The 27,261-nt window shown below is 47.5% G+C and overlaps 3 protein-coding genes across 4 annotated transcripts; 1 reads left to right on the top strand and 2 right to left on the bottom strand.

Moving 5' to 3' along the window:
- Window positions 1–64: 64 nt before the first annotated feature.
- CFAP119 (cilia and flagella associated protein 119) lies at window positions 65–4,533 on the top strand. Its single transcript, XM_045543315.1, has 9 exons — window positions 65–584; window positions 915–946; window positions 1,494–1,559; window positions 1,714–1,883; window positions 2,469–2,539; window positions 2,743–2,859; window positions 2,950–3,010; window positions 3,092–3,181; window positions 4,107–4,533. Exons 1-9 carry the CDS (start codon window positions 375–377, stop codon window positions 4,283–4,285), a joined length of 996 nt encoding a protein of 331 aa, XP_045399271.1. The 5' UTR covers window positions 65–374; the 3' UTR covers window positions 4,286–4,533.
- Window positions 4,404–25,581, bottom strand: PHKG2 (phosphorylase kinase catalytic subunit gamma 2). Of its 2 annotated transcripts, none has more exons than XM_045543314.1 (11): window positions 25,493–25,581; window positions 16,195–16,468; window positions 15,679–15,791; window positions 9,399–9,574; window positions 9,070–9,124; window positions 7,664–7,729; window positions 7,414–7,577; window positions 5,524–5,614; window positions 5,273–5,426; window positions 5,074–5,199; window positions 4,404–4,973 (listed from the first exon to the last, which is right to left on the bottom strand). In XM_045543314.1, the coding sequence occupies exons 3-11, from the start codon at window positions 15,771–15,773 to the stop codon at window positions 4,680–4,682; spliced, it is 1,221 nt and encodes a 406-aa protein (XP_045399270.1). In that variant the 5' UTR covers window positions 15,774–15,791; window positions 16,195–16,468; window positions 25,493–25,581; the 3' UTR covers window positions 4,404–4,679. The 2 variants fall into 2 exon arrangements, with proteins under 2 accessions (XP_045399270.1, XP_045399269.1); XM_045543313.1 differs by having other exon boundaries at window positions 16,119–16,468.
- On the bottom strand, window positions 23,852–27,225 carry TMEM265 (transmembrane protein 265). The gene is made up of 3 exons (XM_045543322.1): window positions 26,699–27,225; window positions 25,493–25,663; window positions 23,852–24,350 (listed from the first exon to the last, which is right to left on the bottom strand). Exons 2-3 carry the CDS (start codon window positions 25,658–25,660, stop codon window positions 24,189–24,191), a joined length of 330 nt encoding a protein of 109 aa, XP_045399278.1. The 5' UTR covers window positions 25,661–25,663; window positions 26,699–27,225; the 3' UTR covers window positions 23,852–24,188.
- Window positions 27,226–27,261: the final 36 nt, after the last annotated feature.

Below are 27,261 nucleotides of genomic sequence, written 5' to 3' on the forward strand. Positions count from 1 at the left end.
CCCGAACACCGCCTTTTCCTTTCGGTGATTGGCCAGCAGACAGTTCCCATGGTAACTGACACCGCACACCCACTTCCCAGCTCAGGGGACAGCGCCTGCCTCCCGTTAGCAACTTCGAAGACGGGGCAACCAGGTGGGCACTCGCAACTTATTACGAATGCGCGTTCTCTTCTCACTGATTGGCGCGCGCCTGCACTTTCTGCATTCCTTCACAAGCGCCTTAGCAACCGTCACCGTTGAGACGCAGGCAGACGCGCCCCGCGGATTGGCTGCGCGGACCCCTCTGCCGCGCGCATTGGCTGCGGCGCGGCTGGCCCTCGCGGTCGCTGCGGGAGCACCGGCTGCCCCAGACCCGCGGCACGAAGAGCGACAAAATGATCAGCCAGAGAACCAGCCAATGCCTGCGAGTCAGCGTGCAGGTGGAGCCTGAACAGCGCTCCGAACTGCGGCGGGAACCGGGGAAGGTCAGCTCCGTGTGTGGGCCGGCCACACGGACCGGAACAAGTGTGCGGACTGAGTCGGCAACGGCCTCGGCCTCGGCCTCCGGGGAAATGGATGAAGATCCTGGAGCCAACCTGTTCCCGGTGAGGACGGGACAAACTGGTCCGCTCGTGAATATTTATAAAAGGGTTTCCCTGCATGGCGCCATCGTCATCATGTTTATTAACATACGAGACATTTCCCGGGCTGCCTAGGTGAAAAGAGGTAGGGGGTGTGTGGCCCTGATTGTTGATACGCTTATAAATAGCACTCAGGGCCTGCTGACGCCCAGCCCCGCCCGAGTTGCTCGTGTGTAGTCCTCGAGATGACTGGCAAGTTATAGCGCGTTATCAGGCCCGCTGGACCTTCGCGACGGGCCGGGGACAGCACAGCTCTGCCTTCCCCAATCGCCCCAATCCGCTTTCTCTCCGCAGCCGCCGCTGCCCCGACCCGGGATCTGCATGTGGTGAGTGTGAAGAGACTTGAGGAACGTTACACTTTACACTTGCATTATTCCTTAGTTCCCCCCTAACAGTCCTGTCCTGTAGCCAGGGCATGCCCACTTTACAGATAAAGGAGACTGAGGCCTAGACATGCAATTACTCAAGGTGGCTAGAAGCCAGCTTTCCAGCCTCTCTCGTCCAAAGAGGAGGCCAGAGTCTGAGGTGTAAATTGAATATTATAGCCACTATGGATTAATGTACAAATGGGGACACTGAGGCCCACTGGGCGGGGGGGACTTGACCAAGGTCATACAGCAATGTAGTGGCAGACCAGGGAAAAGAACTCCAGATTCCTCGCCCTAGGCTTTGTAAGTGGAGAGGATCGTAGGAGTTCATTTAGGTTCAGAGAGGTAAGCAGTTTCCCTGAGGTTACACAGCAAGTTGGTGAAAAAGCCAAGCTTCAAACTCAGATCTCCTGATTCCCAGTCAGATGCCCTAGCCATCACAGCCCTGTCATGAGACTAATGTGTAAAGATCACTGATACTTTTTCTTTTTTTTTCATATGACAGGAAGTACCTGGACATCCACTCTATGCACCGGCTGGAGAAGACGGCCAATGTTGAGGAGATGAGGGAGTAGGGACTGAGCAGGGAGAAGAGTTCTTGGGGGAGGCTGAAGGGGGTGGGTTGAGAAGACATGAGGAATGGCAGGCTCCAAAGCATGTGCTGGGTGTGGGGTGATGTAAGGAGGCTCCCGTTGTCATTCACTCCTTCCTCTCTCTCTCCTAAGGGTGCTGGTTGAGCTGTTAGAGCTGGGCCGTCCTGCACAGAGCCTGCGGGATGCTATCACCCTGGACCTCTTCTCCCATGCACTCATCTTCTGCCGCCAGCAGCGCTTCTCACTGGAGCAGACATCAACGGCTTGTGCCCTGCTCCAAGATCTTCACAAGGCCTGTGTTGGTGAGAGGGAGGCAGCTACCAGAAGGTTTGAGCCCCAGGGAGAGGAGGAGGTTGGGCTGGCACAAGTGACCATGGGAAGCAGAAGTAGTGAGAATACCACCTGGGACCTTTGTCATTACTAGTAGCATTATCACACACAAGTTATCACCTTTAAAATCCTGTTTCCATATCCATAAATTAAGGATACAGCACTAATGTTATAGGACTGTTCTTAGAAATAATATATGTAAACATATGCCCAGTGCTTAATAAAATTGCTCCTGCTTCCCCTCCCCTACGATTTTCATTCTCCATCTGATTTTATTCATGTTTAACAATAGCTGAAATTATACATTTCTTGGTTTACTGTATGTCACTTTCACTAAAAGAAAGCTTCATAAAGGTAGGACCTTGTCTGTCTTGTTCAGTGCCTAAAACAGTATACAGTGGTTACTCAGTATTTGTTAAATGAATTAATGTAACTAGCCAAGAATTAAACCTACATCTGTCCACCTTGGAAGCTCATGCTCCATAGGTAGCTGTTGAGTGAGTGAAATGAATGAATGAATGAGAGGACTCACTGCTGCATCTTGCTTTCCCTACCAGCAACCCCCTTGGGCAACGTGGAGGAATGCTACCGCTACTTTACCAGTGTTCTTTTTTGCCATGGAGTCAGGGTCAGTTCCCCTGGAACATTCCAAAACCTTCACCCTCCCCCAGGCAAGGTCTAGCCCAATCCCCCCGCACTCTCACACTCATCACCCTCATCTTCCTCTGAAGGCCACAGTAGGCTCTCCTTGATCCTAGATTGTTGGGCTCTTGGAGAAAGGCCAGGGCTTCAGGAGGTAGTCAGCACTGTAACACCCAGTCATCACCACAGCGGCCCCCCTTCAGCATTGACCTCTTTAAGGAGGAACAGCTGCTGGCCCTGGCAGACTACGTGGTCAACACCTACTTTCGCCACTTCAAGCTCTACAAATATGTCTTCACACCCCAGGTAATGGACCACGGACTGCAAGAGGCCTCTCCTCATCTCCTTTCCCTCAGTGCAGGTGCCCTCCTCTCAGCCTCCCTCCTCTTTTCCCAGGTGCGGCTGGATCTATCTTTGACTTACATGGGGCTACAGCCACCCAAGCTCTGGCCAGAGGGTAAGATGGGTAAGGAAGAGTGCCAGGGCTAGGGCGGGGCTGAGGTCGGAGCCAAGGCCTCTTCCTGCTTCTGGCTTGCAGACAAAGAAGAAAGCAAGGAGATGGAGGAGCAGGCAGTCACCCCACTGGAAGAGGAACTGGAGACAGTGGCCCTGCCAGAGCAAGAGCCAAGTGAGGATCTAGAGGGGTTATGGTACCTGGTGACTCTAGACAGGGGTAAAATGAAGGGTTTAGATTACATCAGGGCTTTGGAATTTTTGCTTTTAGTCATGGTGTCCCTTCTCCAAACAATTCCTTATGCAGAGGTCCAAGATGACAAATAGCTTAAAGCACAGCTGCTAAGGGTGGGGCAGAGGTGGCTCCAGAAAGAGGATAATTAGAAAACCAACAACAATAATAGCCAACACATACTTGGCAACAGGTGCACCAGGCATGCCTTGTTTTAAGCATTTTACATATATTAATTTATTTAATCCTCTTTCAATACTATGCACTAGGTGTTATTACTGTCCACATTTTACACAAGAAAACTGAGGCACGGAAAGGTTAAATAAGCTGCCTAAGGTCATATAGCTACTAAGTGGCAATCAGAATTTGAATCCAGAAAGTCCAGCATAGCTACTCTGCCCAACTGTCTGTCACAGAAGGGGCGGCTGACATTTCCTAATTTTTTTTTTTTTACTTTTTAAGAGACAAGCTCTCACTCTGTCACCCAAGCTCTGGAGTGCAATAACTCAATTATAGTTTACTGCAACCTTGAACTCCTGGGCTCAAGGGATCCTCCCACCTCAGCCTCCCGAGTAGCTAGGACTATAGATGTGTACTACCACCATGCTTGGCTAATTTTATTTATTTATTTTTGTAGCGATAGGGTCCTGCTATGTTGCCCAGGCTGGTCTCAAACTCCTGGCCTCAAACGATCCTCCTGCCTCAGCCTCCCAAAGGGGTGGAATTATAGGTGTGATCCACCACACCTAGTCAACATTTCCTAAATTGAAACTTGGCCACCTGCGTATCGCCCCAGGGGCACTTTGGGGGTTGGGCACACTCATCCCCTCACAGCATCTCTCCTGACCTGCCCTTTTTTACCCTGCAGGCCAGATCCACATCCTCCAAACCTATATCAAGACCCAACTGAACAAGGAGCTGGGGCAGCTCCAACAGCTGGTAGAGGAGAGGCTCAAGGCCAGCGAGGAAAGACTCAGCAGCAAGTTGACTGCGCTAGAGCGGCCTTTCCAGCTACCTCTGGCCAAAGGCAAGAACAAGACTAAGTGATCCTCAGCATTTTCCCCAATAAAGGCCTGGGCCAGAGTGGCCCCATCCCTGTCCCCACTCCTGAGTACCTTCTGGGCTTCCCTGACCTAGCCAGACACCAGACACAGGGCACCCACTCTCCCTGGCATGCAGCAGATTTATTTCATATACAGCACAGGCAGCACTGACAGAACCAGGCATGGAAATTGGACTGGCTCCCTTCCACCCCAATTCTGATCTCAAAGCCCTGGCTGGCAGGGGGAAGAGTACAGGGCTGGTCTGTATGATAGTAGCATGATCAGCGGTGGGCCTGGTTAGGCAGAGGAGCCTGAGGCCAGAGCCAAGAGGGGCTGGAATGATTAAAATCCTTCTCCTGGAGAGTCCTGCTTTCTGGGATTCCCCAAGGGCTGAGGTCCTAGCCCAGCACCACTGCAGCTTCGTCCTCGGTTATGGTAGTTGAGTCCCCCTCCTCTTCGGGGCCCGTGATGGGGAAAGGCCCAGGAGGCCGGTGCTGAAAGAGGGCCGCTCGGTTCTGCTGCTCACCCTTCTTCACCCAGTGCCCATAGAGCCGGAAGGCACAGTTGTCGATGAGGCGACGCACTGACCGCAGTGCGTAAGGATCCCTCAACAGTGCACTTTTGGTCAGTGGCCGTACACGATGGGTGCTTAAGGCCACTCGTCCAGCAGCCAGCACTGTCCACACTGCCACCTGGGAAGGGGGACAGTGTGAGCTCCAGTGGAGCATTCAGCACAGGGGAAAGATCACAGGACAGAGGCCCAAAGCCAGACCCTGACACTATCAGGCATACCCGGAACCGCTGGCGGGGGGTGAGGTTCCAGGGTTGGCTGCCTTCACAACGCTCAAAGAAGGGGTGCTGTAGGGCCTGGTCAGCTGTCAGGCGTTCCTCAGGATCCACCTGCAGCAGCCTGGAGATCTAGGGGGAAACCCCAAAGCATGAGGGGCGACTCTTGGGCCTCCCCCATGGTCCTCTCACAGCGCCAGCTCACCAGGTCTTTGACAGTGCTCGAACGGTCGTCCCACTCGGGTGAACTAAACTGGTACCGGCCCTCCATGATCATGCGTAACATCAGGATCTGGCGCCGGTGCCAGAAGGGTGGTGAGCCAGCCAGGAGTGTGAACAAGATCACCCCGCAGGCCCAGCTGAGAAAGAGAGCAGAGTCAGGCAGGACGAGTGATGAGCAAACACACTGAAGGACAGTAAACACAGAAGGAGGGAGCGGGGAGACCAGAAACTCACAGGTCAACCTCCTTGCCATAGCCTGGGTGGGTTTCATCCATCGAGCATTTAAGGATCTCTGGTGCCAGGTACCCTGGGGTGCCACACAACTCTGGGGAAAGAGGGCCGAGACTGAGGGGATGTCCCCAGTCCCCTGCAGGGCTCTTAGCACCTGATCTTTGCTGGAGTCTCCTCAACACTGCCAGGGCCACCAGTGTTGCCATTCTGTTCCTACCTGCCTTCTGCCAAGTCTCAGGACTAGACACCGTCCCTGCTAAACAACTCAAATATCCACGAAGGCTCCTGGTGGCCTTCCTAGGAAAACCTGGTTTGTGGATTGATTTCAAGGTCCTACCCAACCCTATCACTTGCCTCCTCCAACCCTCCAGCCAAGCCAGCCTACTCACTCCTCACACAACTTACCTCATTTTTACACACATGATACATATGGAAAACAAAATTTAAATCTTTCCTGCATTCCTTTCTGCCCAAACCTATTCCTCCTCCTATATCTCCACTCTGGTTAGTGGAACCACCACTCAACCCAACGGGAACAGTAGAAATACAGGATTTCTTACAGTGCATACTGGGAAGTCCCCTCCCTCATTCCCGATCATGGCATTAGGGCCAAGTCTAGACTCCTCCAGCACAGAGCCCTCAGTAACCTGACCCAAGTCTATGTTTTTAGTTTCTTCTACCACTTCAGGCACCAATTCTTTCATCCCAGCAATCTCCAAACTGTGTTTCATGGCATACTTCCAGGAGATTTTAATAGGCCTGAATTGAAACTGACTCTCTGGGAAATTCATTTCTACAACACATATTTACTGAATGCCAAGCACCATATTAGACACAGTGGTGAATCAGATGTGCCCCTACCAGGCTCACTGTCTACCAGAAAGCAAATGAGAAACAATAGAGCAAGACATGTCATGAAGGGAGAAGATATAAGAACAAAAAGCAGGGGGACCTAACCTGTCCTGGAGGTTTGAAGTGAAATCTTAACTACCCAAGCCAAGGGAGAGGACAGCGTGGGCAGGAGAAAGATGATACCGGAAAGACGAGACATGTATGTGAAGCCCAAAAAGAAATAAGGCATAACATCCACAAGACATGTGAGTCCACAGGTTAAGAACACGAGCTTCGGAGTCAGACTGCCCAAGTTCAAATCCTGGCAAAATGACCTTGGACAAGTCATCTCACCTCTTTAAGCCCATCTATTAAAAGGAGACACAAATACTATCTATCTCATAGGACTGTTGAGAGGATTTGGAGAAATAAGCTATATGAAGACCATATAGTACCTGCCTCATAGTAAGTGCCCAGTGAACGTTAGCTATTAAGTCCTGTGCAAAGCCACTGAAGGAGAGACAGTAGCATATTAAAAGCTCTGAAGAATCCCACAGTTACACTTTAAAGTTTCCCATTTGCACTAGAAATATTTCTGTCACAACAAAGGTATTAACATTGGGTGAGCCTGAGTCCCAGGGCCCCAGGTGAGAAGCGCTGTACAGACACATCAGGCTCCTTAGAGCACCTAAGAGGCACACTGTGGTCCTGCCTCCTCCAGCCCCTAAGTACACTGCAGAGCCCTGCTCTCCCCCACTCACTCTCTCTCCTCCTGGGACAAGCCCAGTCCCAGAGGCCCCTCCTCCCTGGTCTCCCAGGCTGAATCACCTCCTGGCTTCCCTGGCATGCCCCCTGCCTGCTGTGTGCTCATGTGTCTGTCTCCTCCCCGTGGGGAGGCCACTCTGACACAAGGGTTTGCATCCAGAGAGTACTTGGCAAGTGCTCACTGACTGCTCCCTTCTCCTTGGTACCTGGGACTCAGTACTCAGACCCGGGCAATCAACCTCATCATGCCTGGGTCTCCTTCCCTCCCTAGTCTGTTAGGGTACTAGATCCCCTCACCTCGAAGCTTCTCGCCAGGTTCCAAGTGACAGGAGAACCCAAAATCTGAAAGTCGGATCTGCATATTGTCATCTAGGAGAATATTCTCAGGCTTCAAGTCTCGGTGCACAATGTTGTTGGCATGGAGAAAGCTCACTGCTTCCAGCAGAGACCTCATGATGGACCTGGGGGAGGTGCAGTCTCCTTGTCTGTTCTTCTCTGTTCCACCCCACTCCTTGCTCACCCCAGGGGCTGCAGGCTCAGCCATTACCTGGTTTCCTTTTCTGAGAGGGCCACCTTCTCTGTCAGATAGTCAAACAGTTCTCCCTTCCGCATCCTAAGGGACAGGAGGGGCATAGGAGGTAGATGCACCCCACACCAGGGGCTGAGAAAATAAGCCAGTGCTCACATAAAATATCATGGAAGAGGCCAGTGAAGAGAAATTCCTCTCCATCTCAAGACAATGCACTCCAAGAGTAAATCAGATGCCAGGAGCAATTTGGCCCAGAGGGTTGGCAATTGAAATCTCTGTACTGTGCCATGATGGGGCAAGTTTAGCAAGACTAAGTAATTTTTTTTTAAGAGATGGCGTCTCACTCTGTCACCCAGGCTGGAGTGCAGTGGCACCATCACAGCTCACTGCAGCCGTGAATGCCTGGGCTCAAGTGATCCTCCCACCTCAGCCTCCTGAGTAGCTGGGAGTAGTTGGGATTATAGGTGCAAGCCACTGTGCCCCATGGTGACTTCTTATGACAATAATTTACAGGAAGTCCTTGTTATCTGAGAATAACTATACCTGAAAAGGGCCTCTGAAAGTGGATCTATTGAGAACATGGACCAAAATTTCAGTTAATAGTGGCAAAAACGTTAAATAGGACTTTATTTTGAAATTTTATATTGTTTTTAAACATTGAGGTTATAATTACGTGTCCATTAAAAATAAAGCTTTTCAAAAATTGAGGTTATTGTGACTCTGCATCAATCCTCAAAATAAAGAATACATGTTTTGGGGGAGTGTCACTATTTCTGCAAAGGGGTGTGATCGTGTAACGAACACTCCTTACTTCCCCTCTGACTTCTGTGGATTGTCATTTCAATAAATACATTGAAGCCTTCATGAATTTCTTCCAAGGGCGTCTCTTAAATCTTTGGTATTCAAATAATTCTTTTTTGAAATATCTTTGCAACTTGTTTGCATAACATCTGACATTGATTCAGTCTGACCAGAAAAAGAACTGATGGGCAGAGACTGACACCAGTGTAGGGTGTTAAACCACAAGAGAGACTGGAGAGAGAGGATGGGTTTTACAAGTGGTCAGTTCACTGCTGAACACTCTCCTCTTAAAAGAGCTCCCACCCCCACCCCCCTCAGCCCACCCCCCCATTCACCTTATAACCTTGGGGAACACTGGGACAGTGACCCCTTGGGTCATACGAACTCTTTGTATTTGACTGGTCACTATTACTCTTGAAGAACTTGCCTCAACCATGGCACCTAGGGAGTGGGCCAGAGCCATGGGCTGGCAGGCAGGCCAAAGTGACAGAGAGAGTCCCAGCTGGAGCAGAGGAAGGTGTGAGCAGGGTGGGTCTGGCCCACTGTGCTGTGAGGCTCCATGGATGGAGCCGTACATGGAGGTGGGGAGGAGGCTTCTTGGATCAGGGCAAGGAGATACTCACAGGTCAAACACCAGGAACATGAAGCTAGAAGACTCGTAGGAATCGATGAGAGTGACTGGGGAAAGAGGTAGAAAGGCAGAGAGACAGAGATGGAAAGGAGCAGGTACATTTCATAGGGGCTTTGCCACCCTGAGGCGGCCTCGGGCTGTTACGGGGAAGGAAGGAGAACCAGAGGAGGCAGCAGGGACCCACAGGCTGGCCACTCCCTGAGGTGGAACAGAGCCAGAAGGGAGGAGAGGCGTGGAGGCAATGCGGGGGGAAATGGGCTGTGGGCAGGGTCAGCAGGTGGTGGGCTTGTCATCTAACAGGAGCAGGGAATGCAGCCTCACTGATGTGGGGGTGGCCAGCGACCTGGCGAAGGATGTGTGTCTCTCGCCGTGTGGCTTCCCGCACCTCCTCCAGCTGCTCAGGACTCAGCCGCTCAGCTGTCACTTCCATGATCTTCACTGCAAACTCATGGCCAGTAGCTCGATGAACACAACGACGGACCACAGAGCTCACTCCTCTGCCAGAGCCAGACAACAGCACAAGTCAAGGCCTTCTGAACTCTCATTTCTGCACAGACTAGAGCCCATTGTGCCAGACTCTGAAGACCCATCTGGACAACAGGCAACCCCAGGAACTCACCATGGCTTCACAGTAGCCTCAGGAACTTGGGCACTTGGCAAGGAAACATACGTGCTCCTTTCCATCTCTGTCTCCCTGCCTCTCTGCTTCTCTCCCCAGTCACTCTCACTGATTCCTACGGGTCTCCTACAGTTGCTCACAGGGCAGGCAGGCAGGGGACCTGGGTGTGAATCCAGGCTCTGCCACTTCCTCCATGGGTAATCCTGGCAAGTTCTTCCCACACTATGCCCCAGAACCTGCCCCTTGCAGGAAGTGGGAAAAAACAATCTAAGTTTCCCTCCATATTTCACTCACACTTCCCTGATGACTCTATACAAATCCCAAAGTTCTCCTACAACACCTCAAGTATAGAAGGCTCCAAATAAATATGGAGCTATTGACTGGAAAACCAAAGTTGAGAATTAGACCTTGGTTTAGGTCCCAAATTTGCCACCAATTAACCTCCAAGTGGCCCACTCACATAAGATCTCTGGGTTTTAGCTTCTGCAACTCTGAAATGTGGCTGAACAATTTTGAAAGGACGTTGGAAGGCATGAATGAGGTAGAGAAAGGAGAGCCTGTTTGGCTTTCCTAAGAGAATGCCCTAGAGAAGGAATTCCTTGCTTAGGCTCTTTCCCCAATTCCATGTGACCCTACAAATACCTCAGGCTAAGATGCAAGTCGCTCCAGGATATGGCCTCAAACCATATTTCTTTCTTTCTCTCTTTGTTTAAATAGAGACGGGGTCTCACTCTGATGCCCACGATGGAGTGCAGTGGCACGATCATACATCACCGCAGATTTGAACTCCTGGGCACAAGCGATCATCCTGCCACAACCTCCCATCAAACCCCATTTCTGATGCTGGTTCGCTGGGTGCCCCTCAAAGAGGCTTATTGCCTGTGCTCTCATGGGCCTCCTTGGCCTCAATCACATAACTCCCTTTGTTTGGAATTCTATCACCCACACCTCTGGTTAAATCAAGGAATGTAAACTATTGATCCTCAGGCCAAACACAGCCCACAGATGCATTATGTTTTGCCAGGCACATGTTTTTTGACAAATCTGAATTCACATGTCTTTGGTGAGACAAGAACCCTTCCAGCTGCCACAGTGCTCACCACTTCTACTGTCTTACTCTTGGCCACGTTATAGTTTTGTTTTATTTTTTTGAGACGACGTCTCACTATGTTGCCCAGGCTGGTCTTGAAATCCTGGGCTCAGGTGAGCCTTCTGCCTCACCCTTTCAAGTAGCCAGGATTATAGGTGTGCACCACTACGCTCAGCTACAGTTTTATTTCCTGTCCAACCACTAAGCGCATCCAAGTTTGAGGCTCATGTTCTAATTATGACTCATCTTTAATGAACCTCTTTAAGAATCTGATGAAAGCTGGAGACCTCTACCACATACATATATTTCTATAATTTCATGGGTTCAAAGACCCCCTGAAGCCATCCAGCTAAGAATCCCTGCTTTAAAGCCCAAACTCAATGCTACCTCCACCAACTCTTTGTTTACTCTCCCATGGGAAGGAAGCACTCCCTCCTCTGGTATCTCACAACATTTAACCCCCAAGAGCATTTACTCTTAATCAATTAAGCCTTCCTATTCCATACAGTGTGGGAAACCCAGGTCTTTAAGCTAAAAGTCCAAATTCTTTCCACTGGTACATTCAGTGCCTTCTCTCCTCACTACTTCTTTTTTTTAAAGACAGGGCTGTAGTACAATAGTGTGATCATACCTCACTGCAGCTTCGAACTCCTGGGCTTCAAGCAATCCTCCTGCCTCACTCTCCTGAGTAGCTGAAGTAGCTGAGAATACAGGTGCATGCCACCATGCCTAAGTTTTTGAAATTTTTTGGTAGAGATGGGGTCTTGCGATGTTGCCCAGGCTGGTCTCAAGCTCCTAGGCTCAAGTGATCCTCCTGCCTCAGCCTCCCAAAGTGCTGTGATTATAGATGTGAGTCACCATGTTCAGCTACTGCCCACTTTTTTTTCCCCTGAGACAGAGTCTTGCTCTGTTGCCCGGGCTAGAGTGCCATGGCGTCAGCCTAGCTCACAGCAACCTCAAACTCCTGGGCTCAAGCAATCCTTCTGCCTCAGCCTCCTGAGTAGCTGGGACTACAGGAATGTGCCACCATGCCCGGCTAATTTTTTTCTGTATATATATTTTTTAGTTGTCCAGATCATTTCTTTCTATTTTTAGTAGAGACGGGGTCTCACTCTTGCTCAGGCTTGTCTCGAACTCCTGAGCTCAAACGATCCTCCGGCCTCAGCCTCCCAGAGTGCTAGGATTACAGGCATGAGTCACCATGCCCGGCCCCTGCCCACTTCTTAAATGTCAGACTTCCCCAAGGTCCCATCCTCAGCCCTGTTCTCAGGCTATATACACCCTCTCTCAGTAATCCTGTGTACCTCCATGACATCCACCTTCATGCACAGATGTCTCTCTTAAGTGTCAGGCCAACAAGTCTCACTGGACATCTCTTCCTGAGGATCCTGGAGACATTTCACATGCATCGTGACCACTGAACATCTCATCTTCCCCTGAAACCAGCTCCCCTCACCATATTCCTGATCTCAATTAATGGTGTTGCCATCCAATTAGACTTCCAAGCTAGAAACCTTGGTGCCATTCTTGGCTTCTCCCTCTTTCACAATCCACATCCGACCATCTAGTCCATTCTGCATAGCGCTCAAATCTATGCCCCACCCAATGCCCCACTCCCACTGCCACTGCCTTGGCTCAGGCCCTTATCTTTTTCACCTGGGCAACTGCAATAGCTTCCTCACTGATCTCTTTGCTAACAAGCTCAGCCCCTGCAACCCATCTGCCACACTGCTTCTAGAATTAGCTTCCTAAAACAGCCCCAATCATGTCACTCACTGTTCTAAAACTTCCCAGCTTAAATTCTTTACCAAATTCTAAGTGTTCCCTTATTCCTCAGCAGGGCTCCTAGAGTGACTGTGTTATTAATGATACCTAATATTTTCAATCTTACAGGTAACTGTGGCATGCACACAAAGTTCTTGTCATTTTTCCACACCACCTCCCTAATACCTACGAGATAAAAATCAAATCCTAATTGCTTCACTGGTCACTCAAGGCCTTCACCAATGGTCTGTCTCTTTTCAGCCTCATCTCTGGCTAAAGTCCTGCGACAGTCTAGCTACAATCTTTACTTCAGTGACTTATAACGTGTCACTAATTTCCAGAATGTGCCAAGCTCTTTTAAAGCGCCAAGATTTATGAAGAAACTGGCATTCTGGGGAAAGTAATTTCGTAAGAGTATGCAAGTAATTTACCGTACAGGAAAAACAAAAGGGAAAAGAAAGAGGACAAAGACAAGGGATGATGCTACCATAGTAATCTTGGGAAGAGACAATAAAGACCCTATCCTCTGATCTCCCTCCCCCAAAACTGGTTTTTCTGCTCCCCTTGGCAGTAGAGTCACTGGTTCTTTCCTACAGGCTCTTGTCCATCTTGTTGCATCCTCCCTTACCTGGTCTTGAAACCCTGCAGTGCCTCAGGACTTGGGCCTGGGCTCTCTTCTTTTCCCAATACTCTCTCTCCCCTAGTGACCTTTACCTAGTCTCTGGGGCTTTAAATACCTATTATGTGCACATGACTCCTGCTACACTGTCTCAGCCTTGATTTCTCTCCAAAATTCCTGATTCCGACTGCCTCATTGACATCTTCACGTGATATCTAAAAGGAGCCTAGCCAAATCTGATGGTCACACCACTGTCTGCTTTCCTGGCCTCAGCAGCAATAGACACAGCACACCATGCCAACCTTCCAGAAGCACATTCTTCTTGTATTTTTCTAACTCACAGATGGCATCTCCTCAGTCTCCCATGCTGGCTCCTTTTTCTCTAACTGACCCCTAAATAGTGACATGCCCCAGGGTCTGATGCTAAGCCCTTCCACCTCTCTTGCTAATGCCTCCCAAGTTTATAGCTCTAGCCCAGCTCTCTCCCTCATATTCTCACTTGGACATCTCAAACTTAACATTTCTAAAACAGAACTCTTGATTTGCTCTCTCCCCACCCCCGAATCCGACCCTCTCTTAGTCTTCTTCATTTCCAGAAATCATACTTAAGTGCTCAAATCCAAACCCTAGAACTTACCCTTGTTTTTTTCCCTTTTCCCTCAGGGTCCATATCCAATCCTTCAGGAAGTTGTACCAAATTGCCCTCTAAACCATCACCTAAATCTATCCCTTCTCTCCATCTCTACTTGCCACCACCCTAATCTTTTTTTTTTTTTTTTGAGACAGAGTCTGCTCTGTTGCTCGGGCTAGAGTGCAATGGCATCAGCCTAGCTCACAGCAACCTCAAACTCCTGGGCTCATGCGATCCCCCTGCCTCAGCCTCCCAAGTAGCTGGGACTACAGGTGCACGCCACCATGCCCAGTTAATTTCCAGTTAATTTTTCTATTTTTAGTAGAGATGGGGGGGGGTGGTCTCACTCTTGCTCAGGCTGGTCTCAAACTCCTGACCTCAAGCTATCCTCTCGCCTTGGCCTCCCAGAGTGCTAGGATTATGGGCGTGAGCCACCACGCGCAGCCCCACCACTCTAATCTAAACCATCACCATCTCTAACCTGAATAAATCAATAGCTTTCTAACTGGTCTCTATGAGTGTCCATTCTCACCTCTCCTATCCATTCTTTACACAACAGGTGCTTAACATGTGCTAAAAAGTGTTCTAAAGGTATCATATTAACTCATTACATCCTCACAGTAGCCTATAAGGTAGGTTCTATTTATATTCCAAACTTACAATGGAGAAACTAAGGCACAGACAAAGGTTAAGTTCCTTTTTCCCAAATCACAGAACTATACATCATATCATGTTACGACCCGGTTTGAAACTATCCGGTTTCACTAGAATTTAAATTCCTTATTGTGGTTAAGGCCCTACGTAATCTAATCTCTACTCACCACTCCAACTTAATTTCTCCCACCTTTTCCCACTCTTACTACATTCTAGCCACTATAATCATCTTTTTCTTCCTTTCTTTTCTTTCTTTTTTTTTGAGACAGAGTCTCGCTCTGTCACCCGGGCTAGAGTACAGTGATGTCATCATAGCTCACTGCAACCTCAAACTCCTGAGATCAAGCAATCTGTCTGAGTCTCCCAAAGTGCTAGGATTACAGGCATGAGCCACCATGCCAGGCCCATGATCTTCCATATGTTGCATGAACAGGGCCTTTTCTGCCTTGAGGCTTTTAACTTACTGTTCCCTCTGCCCAGAATATATCCTGCCTCAGCTCATGACCCACTCACTCTCATCCTTCAGGTCTCAGTTCAAAACTCATTTCCTCAGAGAAGCTCTCCCAGGCCTTCCTATGGCCTTCATTAATCACTCTTATTCCACTGTCCTGTTTATTTTCTCCCTAGCACTTACACTGATCTTTATCTTGTTTTTGTCTTTACTGTCTGTCTCTGCCACCCAAATATAAACTCCAGAAGGACAGGAACCTTACAGGTCTCGTACCTCCAGCGCCTGACATAATGTACTTGGCACATTGTGCTTAGGAAACCTTTGATAAATAAATGTATCTGCCACTGTCTCTACAGGTAAGGCCTTTCTTCTATTCTCCATATGCTGAACTCCTACTCATACTTCCAGACTCAGCCCAAAGATCACTCCTTTGGGGAAACCATGGTTTTCTGAAATCCCACAGCACTTTATACAGTCCTCTACCTATCTAGCCTGATACCTTTTTAACGTTCAGGTGCCTCTTTCAGCCACTTCACTTCCAGGGCATGGATATCTTTATACCCTCTCCGTGTTTAGCTTTGTGTCAGGCACACAGTAGGTGCTTCAACCATGTTTGTTGAACGCATTGACCCAAAATAAGAGTCTACTCAACAAATACTCTCCACTGACCACTGTCCCTTCCAATTTAGAACTATCCAGCCCTCAAATGGAACCATGTATGCTGGTTAGAGCCCGATCTCTCTGGACCACCGTTTCCCTGGCCGCAGCCTCACCTGCCAATGACGTCCTTAGGGTCGTACTTCTGGTAAAACTCCTTGGCTGCGGCCCAGTCGGGCAGCTCATCCTCCGGCCCCACGTCCAGCGTCATTCTGAAGGAAGCGGGGGCCTGTGCGGAGGAAACAGAGGGCAGTGAGGGCAGAGAGGCCCACTGGCTCAGAGACGATGCACATCGCGGCTCCCGGAGGCGCAGCCCTTGCGGCTGGGGCGCCAGGGTCCTGGGGGATAGGGGCGGGCTAGGGGAAGGCCTGGGACTGGGAAAAGCCCGCAGAAGGGCCTAGGAGTCGGGAGGGGTTGCGGGGCAGGGAGGGGGACGGGGGAAGGGAAGGAAAAAGGTGCCCAGGAAGGAGGAACGGGCACAAGGGTAGGCGGCTGTTGCCGCGCACGCGCACTTGGACGGGCGCTGGGAGAGGACGGTGGTCTCGCGCAGGCTCACCTGCGGGGACAGGCAGAGAGGCCCCAGGCTCGACGCGAGGAAGCTGTGTTACGGCGTTAGCCTTATCGTCCCTTACCTTACCCCCGGCGGCGCCGGCGACGACCTAAGACTCCTCCTCCTTCCTGTCCACCAATGGCCAGCGCCGCCCTGAGATTGAGGTTCAGAGGCCCTTCCGATTGGAAACTGACAGTCCAATAGGAAGCCGAGAGTCCTGGGGCTGGAGCGGGCGTTGGGGCTCAAAGTTATCTAAGGCCGCGACGCCAAGACAGGGCTTCAAGTACGGCCAATCAGCGCGTGGCTTCTGCCGGGGCCCGCAGAGGGCGGAGCTTGTTGTCAAGCGGGCTGGAGGCCTGCAATGGGACCCGGAAGTTAGGTTTATCCGGAAGCGTGACCTCTGGGCAGCCGGGATGCTAGACTTTATGGCGCGTCCAGTTCTTGGACTTGGGCAAGGCCCCCCTCAGTGTCCTCCCAGAATTCCCTCTCTGAATTCAGCTCTTTTTTATATTAGCAACCTGGTGAAAAGTGTCTGCCTTGAGGGGCAGATTCTAGCCCTGAAAATGCTTGGGCTCACGCAGCTTGGACCCCACTTACGCCACTTGATGGGACTTAAACGGTCAGAAGAGACCTCCTCTTGTGGCGGCTCCAAATCCTCTTGAATACCTCCAAAGCTCTAGTGCTTACCACCTGAGATTGTACACTTTCCCAGTCTTCCACTCCCTCCCAAAAGCACTGGGGTGTTTCACAATCTGTTCTAAATCCACCAAATTGTGAGACGGCTAGGAGCAACTTCGTAAGCCTTCTCAGGGCATAGCTCATACCTGGCATTCACTGATTCATTCAACAAATATTTGTTGAACATCTAAGACCTAGGTGCTAGACTAACACCAGCTGAAAAAACAACATACTTTTGTGGAGGTTATGTTCCAGCAAAACAGGAACAATAAATTAATCTTCCAACAGCTATCTTAGATATGATACTTTGGGATCACAACCATATAAGGGGAGAAAAATGAATCCAAGTAATTTTAACGGAGTGCTTTCACTTTATACTATCAAAGACAAAGGAACTGTAAAGAAATCTTGAACTTTACTTAGGTTTGTTATTTGGTAGTATATATTAAGCCATTAACTATGAAATGTCTGATTTTGAATCAAAAGTATAGTTTATTATATCTCAAACGAAGCAGTACAATTAATCAAAGTATGCGCCTAAACTATCAACACAGTTTTGTCATTTTAATAGTAGCTTGTTTATGCCAGCAGCAAAGAAGCCTGGAGAAGGAGTGGTGATGAAATCGTGAAAGGCATTTTCCACAGCTTGTTGAGAATTGAATATTTTGCCTTGCAAGAAGTGGTCCAAAGCCTGGAAGAAGTGGTAGTCAGTTGGTGCAAGGTCTCGTGAATATGGTGGATGACAGAGAGTTTCCAAGTCCAGCTGCTGTAGTTTGAGTAGCGTTGTTTGTACAACAGGTGGTAGAGCATTGTCTCGTAAGAGGATTGGCCTGTCTCTATTGACCAATCTCAGCTGCTTAATCAAAAGCATCCTCATCATTTCATCCAATTGGTTCCAGTAGATGTCCGCTGTAATCAACGGACTAGGTTTCATAAAGCTGTAGTGGATAATACCAGTGCCAGACTACCAAACAGACACCATTAGCTTTTTTTTGAAGAATATTCTGTTTTGGACTGTTTCGGCACTTCATCTTTATCCAACCATTGTGCCAAACACTTGCAATTGTCAAAAAGAATCTATTTTTCATCACACGTAACAGTACAGTATAGAAATGGTTTGCCTTTATGTCGTGACAGTAAAGAAAGGCAAGCTTTTAGACAATTTCTCTTCTTACACTTGTTTAATTGATGTGGAACCCATCTATCCAGCTTCTTTACCTTGCCAATTTGTTTCAAGTGGTCCAACATTGTTGGAATAGTACATCAAACTTTGCTGCTAATTCATGCATAGGTTGAGATGGATTTGCTTCCACTACAGCTTTCAGCTCATCATTATCCACCTTGGTCTCAGGTCACCCACGTGGCTTATTTTTAAGATTAAAATCACCAGAACAGATCATATCACTAACATACTGTGCATTCATTAGCCACATCCTTCCCAAACACTTCATTGATATTTCAAGCTGTCTGTGCTGCATTGGTTCCACAACAGAACTCATATTCGAAAATAACACGAATTTTTTTTTTTTTTTGAGACAGTCTCGCTCTATCGCACAGGCTAGAGTGCTGTGGCATCAGGCTAGCTCGCAGCAACCTCAAACTCCTGGGCTCAAGTGATCCTCCTGCCTCAGCCTCCCAAGTAGCTGGGACTATAGGCATGCACCACCACGGGTGGCTAATTTTTTCTGTTTTTAGTAGCGACAGGGTCTTGCTCTTCTCAGGCTGGTCTGGAACTGCTGACCTCAAGCGATCCCCTGCCTTTGCCTCCCTGAGTGATGGGATTACAGGCATCAGCCACCTCGCCCAGCCACGAATTTTTTACTTTTCCATGGTTTCACAAAAATTGCTCTTAAAAACAATTTGAAAGATAATCACAAGCCAAAAAGTGTGTTTGAAAGACTGAGGTTGTACCTTCACAATACAAATAAGTGTCAAAGTGAAATGTCAGAGATATCAACTGTCAAACTTAAGGAAATTGGATATTTCATACTTAATAACCTAATGTAATGGGATAATTATTCTGGAATTGAGTAAGTTTGTAAACATATTGATGTATTCATGAGCCAAGGTTCTTCGTGTGGGATATGGAATCTGGAATGGGGGAAGGCGATGAAGAACCCTATAACTGAAATTGAAGGAATGAATAAAAATAGATTTAAAATAGATAAAATTAGGTATTTTCTAGCTCTGACCTCTGAAAGGGCCCAGAAGCAAAAACATCCCAGTAGAATGAGTACATCTAGTGTCGACATACTGATTTCTAAATAACGGTCCCCAGTAAAAGTAATGTAGGGATAAAGCAGAAAAGAAAGGTGGAGCGCTCCCGAGTGCAGCCATTTTGACCCATCCCAGACCCTAACCACCCTGAATAGGGATGTAGTAAGCAGGCTGCCAGCCCAGGACCATCTGAGGATGCCTTACAGTTTGTACTTACCTTTCTGTGACAGCAATTTATGATTGACCTTTATGGCCTAAGACAATGATGGTCACATATGACTATTCTTTAACAGGATTTTTGAACACATAAAAACATTACCATTGCTCCATAAGGGGTTCCCCTGCTGCTCAGGAGAGGACCCCTACTCTGTGGAATAGAATCTATTGACTGTCTCTATCTCAATAAACCTTCTGTGCTAGTTGGCTCACTCTCTAATTCATTCCTGCGTGAAGCCAGGAACTCACTTGGCACGTTCAGGGGGCTTTCCTCCCTTTATTGGGGCACACCCTGCATCAAAAGGAACCACAGCGCCTTGAGAGAAATGGCCAATTTCCAGGGTTCAGCAGGGAAAGTACAAGATGAGTCTGGAGCAATTTGTGCCAGAAAGTAAAGAATGATGGGGTACTTATCAAAAGGACACAGGAGGCCGGACAAGGTGGCTCATGCCTGTAATTCTAGCACTCTGGGAGGCTGAGGCGGGAGGATCACTTGAGCTCTCAGGAGTTTGAGACCAGCATGAGCAAAGAGGGAGACCACCCCCCATCTCTACAAAAAAAAATAGAAAAAATTACCCAGGCGTGATGGTGCATGCCTGTAGTCCCAGCTACTCAGGAGGCTAAGGCAGGAGGATCCTTTGAGCCCAGGAGTTCAAGGTTGCAGTGAGTTATGATGATGCCACTGCACTCTACGCAGAGTGACAGAGTGAGACTCTCTGTCTTTAAAAAAAAAAAGGACACCGGAACTGGGTTTCCACTGGTCAAAACCAGGGACAAAAATAATGAGAGGAGGGAGCCTTCTATGTACTGCAAATGTTCTATTCACCTAGATGGTGATTACTCTGGTATTTTTACATAAAAATAGTCATCAAGCTGCACACTTAAGATCTGTGTGTTTTACTGTATGTAAATTATACCTCAACAAAACACTTTAAGGATAATGACAGTCATGGATATAATCGAACAATCTGAGACCAAACTGACGCTAAAAATTTTAATGAAGGAGAAAAAGACCTTCTTTATAGTATGATGCTAACTTAAAAATGTAGAAAGTATAGTAGGTAGAACATCAACATTTGCAAGCCTCACAGTAATAAGCGATTTGGGCAAAATTAATAGGCATTAAAATTTGCTCAGGAGCAGGATATTTATAGATTACTTTTTAATTAAAAAGGAATAAAAGCATCTTTAACTAGCAGAAATATGACAGAAACTACCTTAACCAAGTTGTCAATGCTAACATTACCAATAAGAGGATAAAACAACATCATATGCATCCTGATGGATGGGGACTGAAGATATACAACTTATGTAGTGTTTCTGCCAAAAAATACATAACCTGAATCTAATCATAACCTAAACTGAGGGATATCCTATTTGTTTTTATTTTTTAATTTTAATTTTGCTTTAGAGACGGAGTCTCACTCTACCACCCAGGCTAGAGTACAATAGTGTGATCATATTTCATTATAATCTTGAACTCCAGGGCTAAAGCCATCCTCCCAAAGTGCTAGGATTATAGGCATGAGCCATTGTGCCCAACCTAAATTGAGGGATAGTCCAAAAACAACTGGCCTTGCTTCAGAAATGTCAATAAAAGCCAGGCACAGTGGCTTGTAGTCCCAGCTACTTGGGAGACTGAGGTAGGAGGATTGCTTGAAGCCAGGAGTTCAAGGCCTCAGCGTGCTATGACTGCACCACTGCACTCCAGTCTGGGCAACATAGCAAGCTCCATCTCTAAAATAAATAAATAAAATTCTTTAAAAATTTTTAAATGTCATAAAAGACAAGAAAGAATGGGAACTATTCAAAATTGAAGAAGACTAAAGAGACATGAAAACTAAATACAATGAGTGTTACTAGACCCTAAAAGAGAAAAGAAATTCTATAAAGGATGTTATTGGGACAACTGGCAAATTTGAATATGGACTATATATCTGAAAACATCTTATCAATGCTAACTTCTCTAAAGTACATAATTGTATTGTAGTTACATGAGCAAATGTAGTCGTTTTTAGTAAATCATCAAATTAGAAATTATTTAGGGATGAAGAGCCTGTAAATTACCCCTAAATGGTTCAGCAATAAAGCAAATGTGGTGACATATTAAAAATTATAAATCTCAGTGAAGAATATACATGAGTTTACTGTACTACTGTTATCATTTTGAAATGCTTTCAAAATAAAGAGTTAAAAAACAGCAAGAGGCCAGGTATGGTGGCTCACACCCATAATCCCAGCACTTCGGGAGGACGAGGCAGGAGGATTGCCTGAGTCCAGGAGTTTGAGACCAGCCTGGGCAACATAGTGATACCTCATTTCCACAAACAACAACAACAACAAAATTAGCTGGGTGTGGTGGTGTGCACCTGTAGTCCTAGCTGCTCAGGAGGCTGAGGCAGGAGAATCAGGTAGAACTCACGATTTTGCAGCTGCAGTGCACTATGATCACATCACTGCACTCTAGCCTGAGCAACAGAGTGAGATCCCATCTCAAAACAAACCAAACCCCAAGAACTCATTTAATCAGTTTGGGGGAATGGGATAGTCTCTTCTAGTAAACTGAAGGTGCTGATTAATCAAACATTGGCTCATAAAAAATTTCCATAAAAATTTCTCTAAAATGTGTTCCCGTCTTTCATGATTTAGGAATTAGTAGAGTGAATCCAATAAAATCATATCTAAGGAGCAGTAGTTCTTAAACTATGTGCACTAGAATGAACTGAAAAATTTTGAGAAATATTGATGCGCAAGGCAGCACCTTATACCAAGTAAATCAGAATCTGTGGGAAGTAAAGCTCAGGCATAACTTTTTTTTTTTTTTTTTTTAAAGAGACTGGGTCTCACTCTGTCACCCAGACTGGAGTTCAGTGGCTTGATCACAGCTCACTGCAACCTGTAACTCCCAGGCTCAAGTGATCGTTAGCTTTCCAAGTAGCTAGGACTACAGGTATGTGCCACTACACCCAGCTAATTTTTAATTTTTTTGCGGAGACGGGGTCTTGCTATGTTGCCCAGGATTACAGGCGTGAGTCACCATGCCCAGCCCATGACTACTTTTTAAGGCTTCCCAGTGGATTCCATTGTGAAGCCAAGGTCAAGAACACTGCCCTGTATACGGCTTCTAGAGAACCAGCAATGCACTCTCTTCACTTTTTCTTCTTAGAGCACTTTGGAACCCCTTTAATCTTCTCTCTTCAGTTTGCAACATCTCTAATTCCTTTTGGTGTTGTGCTGGGCTCTGAATTATGGTGAGGTAAACCAAAAATCCCATCTCCAGGGCACATGTATTTTTTTTTTTTTTTTTGACAGAGTCTCACTCTGTTGCCCGAGCTAGAGTGCCATGGCGTCAGCCTAGCTCACAGCAACCTCAAACTCCTGGGCTCAAGCAATCCTCCTGCCTCAGCCTCCCGAGTAGCTGGGACTACAGGCATGCGCCACCATGCCCGGCTAATTTTTCTATATATTTTTAGCTGTCCATATAATTTCTTTCTATTTTTTTTCAGTAGAGATGGGGTCTCGCTCTTGCTCAGGCTGGTCTCGAACTCCTGAGCTCAAATAATCCACCCGCCTTGGCCTCCCAGAGTGCTAGGAGTACAGGCGTGAGCCACCACGCCCGGCCAGGGCACATGTATTTCAAGAGGCATGTACAAGAATGTCCATGGCAGTATGACTCATAATATCCCCAAACTGGAAATATCCCACAGTCCATTAACAGAAAATGGATAAAGTGTGATATAGTCATAACAGAATACTATACAGCAGTGAAAACTACAGCTATACCAAATATTGATGAATTTCAATGTTAAGAAGCCAGGAATAGGAAGAATACTTGATACTTGGTTGTGTTATGTAAAGTTCAAATACAGACAAAATTAAACTACATTGTTAGAAGTAGAAAATGGTAGTTACCTATAGGATGAAAGGAGGCAGTGTTTGGGAGGGTTATAAAAGAAGCTTGGAGTGATGGCAATGTTCAATTTCTTGACTGGTGATTATTCAGATGTTTGCTTTGTGTTAATTTATTGAAATGTATACTTGTTTTAGGTACTTTCCTGTGTATGTTATAATTCACAAGTTTTAAAAATGTTTAAATGTTATGAGGCCCAAGATAAAGAATGTGAAAATTCATTATAATCATACAAATCTCCACATACAGGGTGGTTGTTGCTGTTATCCAACTCTTTCACTCCTCTCTCAGCTCTGGAACCAAACTGTTTAAGTTCAATCTCAGCTCTGCATTTACTAGCTGAGCTTGGGCAAATCTGGCTCTGTTTCCTCCACTATAAATGAGAACAATGGTCTCTACTATTGAATGGTTGTGAAGACTGAAGGAAGTTAAGAAATATAAAGTGCTTAGAATAGCCTAGAATACAGTAAGTACTCAATAAATACTAGCTGCTGCTACTACTCTTCATCTCAGGCCTCAGGGTCTCTGTTGATGTATAAGGGAGGAGCTGGAGTCTTTCCAAGAAGGGAAACTTCCAGAAGAAAACTAATAAAATCATTTCCTCCACTTGAAGCTCCTAGGTGAGGTGAGATGCAGGCTTCTGCCATCAGTCAGATGTCCAGTCTGGCTCTCACCAAGGGCCCAAGGGAAAGCAGGGAAGAACAATTAGACAGGAGAATTTCACCACTAAAAAAGGCTTTTATTACCAAACAAATTCTAATAAAATTAGACCTGGTCTTCAACCCCTCCTTTGGGTGGAGGCCCCTAGGAGGGGGTGGGGTGGGGTGGGGGGATGGGGGTAGCGGGCATGGAAAAAACAGAGCAGGCTGAGCTCCCCTCATCAGTCTCTGCTGCTGCTCTCCTTTTATAAAGGGCCAGAAGAGCTCTTCCACAGCCCCTTGAGAGAGACCCCATCCTTCCAGCCAGAGAGGACCACTACTGTCACCGGACCCTAGCAATGCCACATTGCAGGATCCGGGAGGTCTTGGTTGGCTCTCAGCAGAGGCCAGCCAGGGTCACTCAGCCTGAGCGATGGCATAGGAGAGCAGCCACAGCAGCATGGGGCCCAGAATGAGAACAGCAAACCAGACAGCAAAGCTGGCAAGGATGAGCCTCCGGGCCCGGGCCCCCCAGTGCACTGCCTCCTCGGACCGGCCTGCCTTATGCCGCTCTTCCGCCTGTGGGGGCAGGTTCTTAGTTAGGTTCTCTCCCTGCTTCTGGCCCAAAGTGCCCATTGTCCCACTTTACTCCCTTATCCCTGTCACAGCTCAAAACCTCACACTCAAACCCTCCACATCCCTCCCTTTATGTCTCTCACCCCTCATCTGCAAAGTGAGGTACCTGTCTCTGTCCTACTTTTCAGTGTGGCCATGGGTAGCTTACAAGATCACATATGGGAAAGTACTTTCCAATTCTTTTATTCTCCATTCTTTCCTACACATCCCACATTGAAATAGTGAGCCTGAAGTATTTCCCTCACATCCAGTCAAACACCACCTCATTCTCATAGCCCAGTGGGCCTCTTTTTTTTCATCATTAAGGAGCCTTTTTATGATTTTGCCCTAATGAAGCCCAGAAAAATATGTGTAGGGTTAAGAAAATTCCAACATGATGTTTAAGTTAATCTGTGAAGAGATTGCTCTCATCACTGCTTGCTGCCTCCAGTCTTGCCCCCTCCAATTCACCCTCCGTGTGTAGGCCTTGAGTGGATCTTTCTAAAACTTTCAAAGTTTTGGCCATGTCACCCCACCCCCTGCAAAAACCCTTCAGTGTCTCCCCAGTACTTTCAAGACGAAGTCAAAACTCTTAAGCACAGAATTGGAGGCCCTTGGAAATCTGAGTCGTCCGGCTTCACCTCTCACTATTCTTCATTGGTCCAGCCGTGCTGAATAGTACAGGCCTTGTATACACTGCTCCCTTTTCCTGGAATACCCTTTCACCCTTATTCACTCATCCTTTAAGGTTACTTTATTGTCACCTCCCCTAGGATGCCTTTCCAGTTACCTACTCCACCATAGATACATAATCACACATATATACCCTCCTGGGCTCCCAGAGTCCCCTGTGCTTCCTCTACTATGGCACTGACAAACCACATTCTAGTAATTACCCATTTTCACTGCCATCTCTTTCACTAGACTATGGGTCCTTCCATGGCAAGAACTATATCTTACTCTTATTTCTGGCACTAGGCCCAGAGCCAAGCAATGATAGGTATTTATTTAGCAACTGTTTATCAGTGTAGACAGATCAGATATAGGAAACCATTGCCTTACACCCACTCCCCCAAACCCCCTCCTATAGGAATTGCATTCCTCACCTTGATGGCAAATACAAGAGCCATGACTCCCAGGCAAGAGCAGCCACAGATAATGCTAGTAGCTGCCAAGTAGCGGAGGCGGAGCCAGCAGCAGCGGATGGGGGATGGGGAATGAGCAGCTTCTGAGTTCCCCACCAAGGTCTCCACTGCCTTCTCCTCGTCCGCCATCACCTGTGGGCGACACAGTCAGGGTACTCATAAGCCCAACAGCTGAGCCCTTGGCCTGGCTTGCTCAGACTCCACCCCTCTGTCTTCCTGGCCGAGCCCAACTCTCCAGAATGCTGCCTTACTGGGGAATTCCTCTAGTGACTCATAGACCAGGAGAGGAAATGTGTGGCTAGAATCCTTTTTCCTGAGCTTAAGGTTCTGAGTCTTTGAAGGCAAGCCAGTGTGAACATAGCATTATCTGCATTATTTACTGTTTCAACAAATAGGAAGAAGCAAAAGGACAGGGGCACACTAAGAAGCAGGAGAGACATACAGAATCTCCAAAGCTGCTATGAATCTGAGACTAAGTGATTTTAACTTGTATTTCAAAAGGCCCTAAAATTCCCTTAAATTCCCCAGAGGTTGCCGCATGGGTATTGAAGGGTCAGAGAACAGGCCCTAGGCCCTGTACCCCACTTCAGCCAGAGTAGCTGTTTCACACAAGAACAGTTCTGGTGGTGGAGGAAAGAAAGGAAAAAGGGCCCTTTTTTTACAGTTGAAACTGAACATCAGAAAGATTTTACTTCCCCAGATTGGGGCTTCCTTTGCTATCCTATCTCCGTGCTGCCTCCTCTCTTCATTTTAACCTAGGCCACACAACACAATCAGATTAACACATTGGACATGAGGTCCAAATGACCTCATTACCCACATAGAAACCTGAATAATGATGCCCTACCTATTTCTCATCTACCCTATTTCTCGGGTCCTCTAAGCTCTGGCATCAAACCACCTTTACACCCTCATCTCCAACCATTCCCCTACAACCTAGACAAAATTGAACCACCTGTGGTTCCCTGAACACAAGTTAACGAAGGATAGAAAGAGGGAAAGAGGCAAGACGGGCAGAGACGCAAGAATGATGTATGCCAAAAAGCTGCAGGTGAGTATACATGAAGAAATAGATGAGATAAACAGGACATAGTTAGCAAGGGGAGAACACAAGGAGAGAGCCCAAGGAGTTGGTCAGAAAATGTAAACATGAACAGGGGCTCTTACCTGGCTATAGGCCTTGAGGGACTGTGAGTTTCGGCTCCTGCCTCAGGTTTGATTTAGCTTGGGTGGTGTGAGGGAGCTGACTCAGGGCTCTGAGCCAAGCCCAGGGGTGGGGTTGGGTGGCCAGCCACCTGAAGAACCCCAGGAGCTGGGAAAGGAGGTGTGGCTGACTGAAACCAGTCTGACTAGATGGAGAGCAGGGGAGGGCCGAAGGATGGAGCAACTGGAGGTAGGATGCCTGCCCTCTGGAAGAGTGAAAGGAAGCACCTGAGCAAGAGGGGAAATTGGAAAAGTCTGAGGCATCTGAGAGCTCGTGAGGGAAAGTCCAGGAACCAAAGGAATAGGAGGAAGAAGAAATGTCTCAGTGCCTTAAAACCGAAACTAGGGAAAGGCACTCTACTAGATCAGATTTGCCAATCTTCCCTCTTCTTGGGCAGAGATTTCTGCCTTAAAGGTATATAATCTCAGGTTACAGATCAGGTACTGGAGTCTCTGCAAGATTGAGAGGAGGAAAATGATGCCCAAGTTCCCACCCAACCCTCCACCAGACCAGAAAATCAGAAGCC

Source organism: Lemur catta, chromosome 2, assembly GCF_020740605.2.
Source record: "Lemur catta isolate mLemCat1 chromosome 2, mLemCat1.pri, whole genome shotgun sequence".
Taxonomy (NCBI): Eukaryota; Metazoa; Chordata; class Mammalia; order Primates; family Lemuridae; genus Lemur; species Lemur catta.